Source organism: Cyanistes caeruleus, chromosome 3 (assembly GCF_971803275.1).
Source record: "Cyanistes caeruleus chromosome 3, bCyaCae1.hap1.1, whole genome shotgun sequence".
NCBI lineage: Eukaryota > Metazoa > Chordata > Aves > Passeriformes > Paridae > Cyanistes > Cyanistes caeruleus.
This window is the reverse complement of record NC_141703.1, coordinates 39,029,711-39,040,422: the sequence shown is the minus strand read 5'-3', so window position 1 is coordinate 39,040,422 and position 10,712 is coordinate 39,029,711. Positions and strand designations below refer to the sequence as shown.

At 54.3% G+C, this 10,712-nt stretch overlaps 1 protein-coding gene across 1 annotated transcript; it reads right to left on the bottom strand.

Annotated features, from left to right (window-relative positions):
* Positions 1-1,904: 1,904 nt before the first annotated feature.
* Positions 1,905-10,684, bottom strand: ZIC5 (Zic family zinc finger 5). The gene is given in 4 exon segments (XM_086880817.1): positions 1,905-4,635; positions 9,186-10,071; positions 10,074-10,134; positions 10,136-10,684. Coding segments are annotated over 4 exon segments (1,734 nt in total). The 5' UTR covers positions 10,468-10,684; the 3' UTR covers positions 1,905-4,180.
* Positions 10,685-10,712: the final 28 nt, after the last annotated feature.

Genomic DNA, 10,712 nt, shown 5'->3' with positions numbered 1-10,712 from the left:
AAACCCTTGAAAATCCTTGGTTCTCCCCGCCACCCATCCTTTGAAAAACAAAGCAGCAGCCTATCCCGGCTGCCCTGCGTCCCACACCCTGCCCGTGGCGGGTGCGTTGGGGGGCGCAGCCCCTCCACTCTCCGCCGAGAACTCCCCCTCTTATCCATATCCACAGCCCCCCTCCCCGCAATGCCATTTCCCACACTCCCGAAATTTCTTAGTCCCTTCAAACTTCGCTACCGCCGCTCTCGCCTTTAAAGGGCCGAGCGCCAGCAATAGTGTGTGGCGAGATGTCTCCCAGCCGCGACTACAAAGGTGGATGATTTAAACAGTGTTTGCTAGGACCACGTTTCGCCTAGGAAAAGATGAAGTCTTTGATGATGGCCAACTCGGTGTCAATAAGTGGCTTTCTTTGAGCCATATTCAGATGGGAACGTCTTGCTTGCCAATTGCCATAGAAATCCTAACACACCATGAAGATTGTCCAAGCGCCAAGCCTTCCGTTCTGGGCTAAATTACTTTGAAGTGGGGCAGGACGTGCACTGGTCAATGTTAACTCTATAGGGCGGGCAGGGAACACTAGGAGAGGGAGGCTGGAGGGGGGGGAAGCAGAAAATAAGAAGGGGAAACTTGTTTTAGACACTCTATACAAGGTTCTGCTCATTGTCAGATATCTTTTATCTTTTATATTTCCCATGAATGATTCATGTCTCGGTGGCTTTGTGTCGCCCTCCTTTTCACAAGAAACTTCATTAGGGAGCTATAAGTTTTCCCATTGATTGGAGCCCTCATTTATGAGTGTTTTTCTGCTTCGTATGTTGGTTATTGTCATTCTGGTTGAAACAACTCTTTGCAACCTGTTTCACCTTTACCACATTTAACAAAACTGACTTAAAAAACACTCTAACCTTTTGGTGAAACTGTTCTTGACATTTTGACCAGTCATTTTCGAGCACTGGTAAATTACGGGGCGGGGGGCGCAATCACTCTAGGCTAGTTGTATTTATTTTATTAAAAAAGAAAATTGAAAGGGGAAATAATCCTGGAGGATGCTGACACACGATTATGTCCGGATTTTTTCACGGATTTTATTCAGTTTTCCTCTCTCAAATCGGGAAACCTGTTCTCACTTAGCTACTGAAAACTTCGGGGTTTTCCTTCTCCTTCATTCCAGTGATTTCCTGGCGTTATTTCTCGTCTGACCTCACTCTGTGTTTCAGAATCATCTTCTGGCACACGGTTTCGCTTCTACGGCTACTACCGAGCAGTAGTGCTATTTAACTCACGAGTATCCTCAAGAGAATACTGCCAGGAAGGTCTCCCCTTTTTATTTTTATTTTTTTTCCTTTTTCTTTTTATTTTTTCTCCCCAACAGAAATAAACATTTGATTTGACTTGATTTGATATTCCGTTTAGCCGTCCTTGAGAGAGATGAAGAATGTCATGTGCCTAAATGTCTGACCTGTGCCCGTGTCTTCTCTGTGTCTGTCCCTCTCTTCCCCCTGTGCACGGGATGCCAGCAGCACAGCACCCAGCTGCTCCATCATAACCACGCACCCCCAAATCCTCTGCCTGCCCCCCGCCCTTAGCCCGGCTCACGGGCAAACACCCCCAGGAGCAAAGCTGCCCCTGCCCAGAGCATCCCTCCTCTGCCTGGCTGCAAAGCCAAAGGTAAATCCGAAGGAGAACCCGATTTACTCACACGTTTCGCTGGGCAAAGCCGGAGTATCTCAGCCGCCCCCAACACCTCACGGTGCTGCTCCTGCCGAGCTGGGAGGCTGTGGCTGGATCTGAATCTACCTGCTGACCCTCGGGGGGAAAAAGGGGGTGTTTCGGTCTGTCTTTGCCCCTTGTCTGTTAGTAAGGCACATGCAATACATAGGAATAATATTTTTATTCATTTGCATGATAATTTTTTTTGTTTTGTTTTTTATGGGGTTTACAGAGATGAAAAGTTTTAAATTAGCAATTTTTTATTATTATTTAGGAGGTATCATGTGTCATAAAACTGTTGGGAAAGTGTGTGACTCTACGTGTAGCAAATACATAAAAATAGTGATATATCCCCCCGAGCCATAGTTTATAAACCCTGCCATGTTGTAATGTATAGTGCAATCTGTTGTTGAAAAAATGCATAAATTAAAAAGTTCGTTTATAAATCAGCACCAATATATCTCTAATAAGATTACATTACATACATTATTTTTTAAAAAGTTCATACCTTACTTTATTATTTTCTAGTTATTCAAATGGGCTTTGAAAAACGAATAAAAAGCAAATCGAATGAACTTTAAAAAATTATTTTCTATTCAAGTTTTCTGTTTGTTTTCAAAGTAACGCCTGCTTCTTTAGATCCAACACAACAATATGAAGACAACGTTTAAAGGCTTCCAGAGTGACAGCACCATGCACTGTACTAATAATATAATATCTCTATGAACTATACATATATTTATATATTATCAGCACCAACACACCGCACGGAGGACATGCAGGAAGAGTCTGTTTCACATTACATCGTTCATTCAAGTAAGCTGAAAAATATAATGATTTTTTTTTTTTTTTGTACAAACCACATCATCATAAACAACAATCTATCACCAAAATTAATAAGATAATTCTTTGGTGTGCTCTGTACTGTTTCAGGGGAGTCCAAAAAGAAAAAAAAAAAAAAAAAAAAAAAAAAGGGTGATGTCAGAAAATAAATTAATTTGACTGTACAAAATAATCGCGTTCACATACACGTTATTAACAATGACAAGACGACATCCACCATTCACGGCACACAAAACACATTTCCACAAGCCCTGGGGGAGGGGAGGGAGGCTGCCGCTTCTTCTCTCAGGGTCTCTGAGGAGGAATTAGTGCTCTTTACTTCATTTGTGCCCCGCTTCTGACTCAAGGGCTCTGGGCTGGGGCGTCCCCCGTGCCCCGCAGCCCCTCGGCTGCTGGGCTGGGCTGCTGGCAGGTTTGGGGAGGTTGGCACCCCGACCCCAGCCTGTGTCCCCACCCCTGGCTTCCTTCTCAGCAGCTCTGGTCCCCACCTCTCAGGTGACTCTGCCGGGCCACTTCAGGGGGATAGTGAAAAGCAGGAAGGCATCAGCTCGGTTGGAGAGATGAAATAATATACGTAAAAATAATAATCAAAAGATAATCCCTCTATGCCTGTCCCCTACTCTGGGACTCGTCAGGCCCAGGGGGCTGCTCGCCCTCCCAACCCCCCAGGGAGCTGGAGGGAGCATGAGGCAAAGTCTTCGTCTGAGAGATGAACTTAAAAAAAAATAATAATCAGAGTAATAATAGCACCAACCCCAAGGAAAGGAAAATTTGCAGAGTTTTCGTGTGGGTTTTTTAGGGAAAAAAAATCAAAAATGTATCACAGTATCACAGTTGTCAAATAGCAGCGTGTTTCTTTTATTCTCTGGCTACGTTTTAGAAGCCATACAAGTACAAACCGTGGAGGAGTGAAAAACCAGTCCTGCATCTTTTGTCTTTCCTTTCCTAAATCGTTTGCACAATGTTACGGCTAAGGGTGAAAGAAAGGCTGGAGAGAAAATGCCGGGTGCAGGTGGGACCCCCTGACTCGGGAGAGAAACCATCAATTACAAAGGAGCTGAACTGCAAAAGGGGTGGGGAAATGCATTTATTTAATCTTATTTTAAGGGATGCATAACCTGTCCTTGACTGGCCAGAGCTTCAGCAGGTGCTGCTTTACATCAGGAGGCTGCTGCTGACCTGGGGCTTTACCCAGGCCAAAGAGGAGGCGCTGAGGTGGCAGCTAAGGTACTTAAGAGCCATTCCAGAGATTGGCTGGGTTCTGCCTGCTCGAAGCCTTCGCCAGCTAATTCTTGTTAAGAGCAATGGGCATGGGCAGAGTGGAAGATGGACATCTCCCTTGGCACCGTCCCTCTGCAAAATTGCGCAGCTCGGGTGACTGGGACGACCCAGCCTGGCGTTATTAATGCTTTTATTTACCAAAAAAAAAAAAAAAAAAAAAAAGTCCGAGTCTCTTTAATTAAATTAGTTACCGTACAAACACCATAGGGTTTCGTACACGGAATAAATAGCGCGAGTCAAACCTGATGGCACTTCCACGGCAGCCCCCCGTGCCAGGTGGCTGCCACTGCGGCCCGGGGGCCAGTGCGGTGGGGCCGGGGCCACCGGCAGCTTGGCACGGCTCGGCACGGCCCTAGGGAGCAGTTCTGCCTCCCGAGGTCCTGTGGGGCTCGTCCTCCTCGGACGCCGGGGAGGTGTCTCGGCTGGAGGGGGTGCGGGGCCGGCGGGGAGCCCCCCCGGCCTGGCAGACGTACCACTCGCTGAGGTTGGTGACGGGCGGGGAGAGCGCGGCGGAGCGGCCGCGGGGCGGCTCGGCGGCCGGCTCGGCCTCGGGGGGCAGCGGGCCGTCGGGGGGCCCCGCCGCCGCGTAGCCCTGGGAGCCCGGCGGCGGGGAGGGCGGCGGGGACTTGCAGTGGATCTTCATGTGCTTCCGCAGGGAGCTGGGGTGGGTGTAGGACTTGTCGCAGCCGCGGATCTTGCAGTAGTAGGGCTTGTCCGAGGTGTGGACGTGGGAATGCTTCTTGCGGTCGCTGCTGTTGGCGAACTTCCTCTCGCAGCCGTCGAACTCGCACTTGAAGGGCTTCTCCCCTGCGGGGACACAGCAACGGCAGCGTTACCGGCGGCGGGGGCCCGGCGCTGCCCGCAGCCCGCCCGCCCCACCGCGGCCCCTCCGCAGCGCGGCCTCCGGGGGGCGAGGGACGACCTTCCCCTTCCCTCCTTATCCTCCCCTTTCCCTTTTTTACTCCCCCCTTCGCCACAGTCCCGAGGTTTCCGACTTTTTCCCCGTGTTTTGCTGCCTATCACACGTCGCTGGCAGCCCTCGGGCCCGGAGTCCCGGGCTGGCGGCGGCAGGGCCCCCCCGGCCTTGTTTGCCCTCTGCGGCGCTCCCCTCGCACACGAGAAACCTTCATTACCGCTCTAATGACCGAGCCCAAACAAAACCTCTCAATGTCTTTGCCTGCGAGGGCTGGCGTTTGCCGGCAGCCTGGCTCGCCTGGCACATCTCCTGCGTAATCCTTTCCCAATGGGCACTGCGCTGGGGGAATAATTAGTTTGGGGGAAATAAAAGTAACACCTGTTTAAGCATCCCGACACAAAGAGGGAGCACCCCGCAGCCAGGACTGGGAACCTGCAAGCTGGAGGGACCAACCCAGACACCGGAGATGAGGGCAACAGACTGATGTCAGCGTAGCTGGTTACCCTGGGCAAATTTGGGTCTAAATGTGTGCGGATGATCTACTTCTGAGAGTTTTTACACACTGCTTACAGTTCAAGAGGTTGTGAAAGCAGCCCGGGGTGGTTAGCCTGGTGTACCTTTCTCACACACGCTCGTCTCCTGTATCATACCTTGCAGTACATATGTTCTGGTACCTATACCCTCCCCATAGTTCCCAAACCGACCCTTCCTCATAGCTCCCGAACAGGGCTGGCTGCCTATCGCTGACACATCAGAGGAAAAAAAAAAAAAACCTGCCAGATCCCTGTACCAAACCTTCTTACAGCAAGTTTTTATCACTCTACCGTGCTACATGTGAGTCCAGCACAGACAGACCTGCACTGATAGTTTTTGTCATGACTATTGTGACTCTCGAGTTGGTTTAGACACGGCTGATGTGTATTTTCAGATGTGTTTTTGCTCTGAGGGCTCAGAAATAACAACCCAGCAGCTCTCTCAGTGGACATTTTCTCCTCACCGCCAAGCGATTTTTACTGCTCCTCCCGTTTGTAAGATCGTATCACGTTTATTATTTATCAAAATAATAATGGAAATAAGAAAACTATTTTTATTTTTAGAAGCAATTTCTTGGCTGTTACTATAGAAACATGCACCTCCACAGCCTATTTATGCATTAATTTGTTCAATTAAAATCGGTTCCCCTACCACCAAAGTGGTAGCACTAAAAAGTGCAAAGTTTATCTTAAAAAAAAAAAAAAAAGAAAAAAAAAAAGAGAGAGGGGGAAAAATTAAAATTAAAATCGTGCCTTGTGGGTTTTTAAGTGCATGAAAATCTCTGCACGCCCCCAAGACAAGTCTCCAGTCACTTCGTTTGTTCATTAATTACTGTTACTTCTTCTGGGAAAGCGAAGCGAATCTACTGGAGGTTTTGAGCAGTATCTAGCTGTGTTACCCCAAGGATGAAGGCTCATGCTATCTGCTGCTGGCCGTGACCCGCAGAGCCCGAAGCGCAGCCCCGAGAAATGCTCCAAGCAGCTGGACCAAACCGCGTCCACTCCCTCGGGGTTTTAGGGAAGTGTCTTTCCACTTGCGTTCACGCCTGGGCACCCTCGCCAGACTCCAGATCGCGACGATCAAATTCCCGGTAAGTCCAGGACTAGGGAAGGTCCCGGTGTGTCCCCGTTACGCTGACGAGGGCATCACGTCAGAGTTTAACCATTTGTAGGTGGTTTCAACCCACGGAAGGGGGCGAGATGCCGGGCGCGATCCCCTAACTCCTCTGGCAGTAGCAGTGCCGGCGGCGGGGAGGGGCACAGATAGGGCTTGGGGTCACTTTTTTTGGAGGGTCTGGAAATCGCTGGAAGGAAGCCTGACCATCCTGAGCATCGTCTTTGGCGAGGAGACAGCAAAATTGAAGGAGGGACGAGGTCCCCGTTCCCGCTAGGATGCACACGGTGTGGGAGAAGTGATTCGTCCCAAAAATGGGGCAGTAGCTGCAGAGCGTGGTATGCAGCCCCCGGGGTGGTGCTTTTGAGGGGAGGGGGAAAAAAAAAATAAAAAGAATATAAAAAAGAAAAGAAGAAAAAAAACTCCCAAACAACAAACGCCTCCTGAATTGCTGAAATACTTTTCTTCCTGCAGGGTTACCAGAAACATGCAAAATCGTCTAATGATACGATTATGGTGTTATTATTTCCACACACCACCCCCCCGGACACCAAGTGCCCATAATAAATTAATAGTTTGTAAATCTCTCCTGTTTCCAGGTTGCACATGACTAAGTTAAAGCTAAGGTGGCAAAACGACAGTAATTAATCCGGACGGGCATTAAGTTTGAAATCCCTTGTCCACTCGAGGGCGTGGGGGAAAATAAGTAGGGAAAGACTCCTGCCCCCTTTGCCCTCCCACGGGCAGAGCTGTCATTCGAGGTGGGCTATTGCCCCCACCCCGAGAGCTGCTTTGGTGCAACGAGCCCTTCTGTGTGGACAGAGCCTTTCCCTGTGGGCTCAGACACCCTCCCGGGGTAGCCCCAAGCTAAAAACTTCTCCAAATTTCCCTTGCAAGGAGCCACGTCCCACGCGTTGCCTCGAGGCGATGCTCGACTTCATCTAGGAGCTGCGAACTGTGCCCGATAGGTATTTGGGTTTTGGTGGGGGGCTCTTTTTCCAGCTGAATGTCTCTGCCTCCCCGCAAGGCTCTCCCGGACTCCTTCCCACCTCCCTCCCGCCCTGCCCCTTGGAGCCGAGATAGGTAAGGAGTTGAGGAGCCAACAAAAGCCCGAGATGAAGTTTTGTTTTTCAAATCAAGGCAGGTGGAGAAGGCTACAGATGACAGAACCGCGGGCCTCCAGCTAACTCATTCCACGGTGTCATTAACACAACAACAACAACATGAAGAAAAAGTGTCAGACCTTACCCCCTCCTCTCCCCCGGAGAAGTGTCCCCCCCTCACAACCTCCCCGGCTCTGGGCGCAGAGCACTGGGCACCCTCAGGGCTCCGCTGCTACATATGGGCTCATGCCTGACATATTCTGGAGATAAAAATCTATAATCCTTTCAGCCATGGGCCATTTGGTTTTACATCGGAACAACACGTTGTACGGTCGCCGCTTTTCTCTTCCCGAGCAGCAAACAATAAATCAAGAAAGCAATTACGGCAACTCCACTTCCTTAAGTATCCTCCAAGGAATAATATTTGTCTGCTACTATAAATCCCGGCTTCGTTCGTTTTCGGCAGAGTTTTACACCCAGATGGAAATGCGTATTTCGGGAGTGGTGAGAAATGAGGAGAAAGCGGGGGGGAAAACCCAAACCAAACAAAAAAAACCTACCAAAACCAAACCCAGAAAAATAAAATACTAAAGGGCTCAAACACACCCCAAGCCCTTCCAGGGTCCCCCGCCTGTTCCCCCAGGCATTCTCCGGGGTGCCGCTCCCTCCTCCCGTACCCCGCGGGGAAGCCGGGGCGACTTTGAAGTTTGCTTCTCAGATGCACAGAGGGAGGGAAGCGTCCTCCGGTGAGAGCCTTCCCCCGCCTCGCTCCCTGCTCCCCGGCTCCGCGGGTACTGCCGCAGGCGGGAGCAGCCCAGGAAGCACCAGAAACCTCGGGACTTCTACCCAGTCCGGCGGCCCAGCGGCACGGGCAGCCCCGGCAGTGCCCTCGGCATCCCCGCTAGCTCCGCAATATCGGTAGCCCGGGCCGAGGGATACACCCGGCAGCATCGTCGGTCCCGGTAGAACAGGGACGGTCCCGGAACGGGGGTAGCCCCAGGAGCGCTGATCAGAGGGGCAGCCCGGTAGTCCCGGTGGTACCGGCAGAGCCGAGCAGAGCCACCGCCGCCCGCAGAGCAGGGGAACTGCGCCCCCAAGAGCCCCCGCGGCCCCATCTCTCTCCATCGGGCCACCCGCCCGGCTCCGTGCCCACCGACAGAAGCGGCAGGAAGAGCAGAACCGCCGTCCTTCGGCGTGCCGGGGGGAAGTGGCAAAGCGCAGCGCTTCGCAGAGGCGGGGTGAGCCCCCAGGGTGCCCCGGACAAGGGCGGCGGGAGCAGGGACGGGCGAGCGCTCATCTTCTCCTCGCTCTTCCGCAGGGGCTGCTGCTCATCTTCCCCCGACTCTGCGTTATTTATTAATCGGTGTATTTATCCGGTGGTGCCGGGATGTGGGGAGGTGGGTAGCCGAGGGGGTGGGGGTGGGGAGGGAGCTGCCCAAAGTGAACGGGGGGGTAAAGGGGGGCGGACGGGACACGTGTGTGCAGGGCCGAGGGGCCGGGTGCGTGTACGTAGCTGTGTGTGCGTGGCCCGTGTGCTGCCGAATTACTTATTCATGAAAAAGTCACATGTCCGGCGGTGCGTAGGAGAGAAGGAAAAGAGGAGGAAAGGGGAGGAAAAAAAAAAAAAAAAAAAAAAAAAGGGAAGGAAATCCTGGAGGGGGGAGGAGGTGGGGGAAGGAAGAACAACCCACCTGTATGAGTCCGCTTGTGGATCTTGAGGTTTTCGGAGCGAGCGAAGACTTTCCCGCAGCCAGGGAAGGGGCAAGGGAAGGGTTTCTCTCCCGTGTGTACTCGGATGTGGTTGATGAGTTTGTATTTCGCTTTGAAGGGCTTGCCTTCGCGGGGACACTCCTCCCAGTAGCACACGTGGCTGCTCTGCTCGGGCCCACCGACGTGCTCCACGGTGACATGGCTCACCAGCTCCTGCATCGTGCTGAAAGTTTTGGAGCAAGGCTTCCTACCGCCCGGTGGCGGCGGCGGAGGGGGAGGAGGCGGCTCCCGGTCGATCCACTTGCAGATCAGCTCTTGCTTGATGGGCTGTCGCATGTATCTCAGGAAGGCCCCAGCCGCCGCCGCCGCCGCGGCCCCGACGTGGCCATGGTGGTGGTGGTGGTGATGGTGGTGGTGATGGGGGTGGTGCGGGTGCCCGTGGCCGGCCGCCGCCAGGTTGAGGTTGACGGAGCCGTAGCCTTGCAACGCCGAGGAGGAGGAGGAGGCGGCGGCGGCCCCGTAGTTCGCCTCGGCTCGCCCGTAGAGCTCCCCGGCGGCGGCCGCCAGCCCCAGGCGCATCTGCCCGTTGAGCGGCGGGTGGCGGCCGGCGGGCGCGCCCTGCTCGCCGGGCGGCGGCGGCGGGAAGGCGGCGTGCGCCCCGTCGGTCGCGCCGTAGGTGCCGGCGGCCGAGATGAAGACGCCGTGCGGCGGCGGGTGCGGAAGGTGGGGGGAGCCGGCGGGCGGGTGCTGCTCGCCCAGCGCCCCGTGCACGGCGGCGGCGGCGGCGGGCAGCTCCCGCCGCAGGAGGAAGTCCCGGCCCGCCGCCCCCCCCGACGGGTATCCCGGGAGGGCGGCGGCGGGCGGCGCGTAGGCGGCGGCGGTGGTGGCGGCGGCGGCGGTGGCGGCGGCGGCGGCGGTGGTGGCGGCGGGCGCGGCGAAGGCGGCGGCGGTGAGCGCCTCGGGCGTGAGCTTGAGGGCGGCGGGCTGCGCCATGTGCTCGGGTCCGAGCGGCGTGAGGGCGCCGCCGGGGTCGCCGCCCGCGTCCCCGGGGTGGAGGTGGGCCGCGTGGTGGGGGTGGACGTGGTGGTTCCCCAGCCCCGGGAAGCCTGTCATGTTCTGGTGAGGATGGGGCTGAGCCGCTGCCAAATCCGCTAATCTCAGTGTCGGGTTCCTCTTGCTCAAAGGGGGCTCCATAACGACACAGCCAAGCCCATCTACGCTCGCTGTTGTTATTTTTTTCCCTTTACCCGCCTTCAAAAACATGTATATATTAAGCGGCTCTTTAACTTCTTTTGTCTGCGCTCCGAGCCCCGCGCATCCCTGGCCCCGCTCTGCCCGCCCGCGATTGGCAGAGCCCTCACCACACTTCGGCGGCGCGCTGGGGAATACGGCTCGGACACGGCGCCGGAGGGATTGGACGGATGGCGATGATTGGCAGCGGCCGGGGCCGCGCGATTGGCTCCCTTTCAGGCCGCCGGCGCAGCGGGGATCCGCCCCCGCCGCCCCCC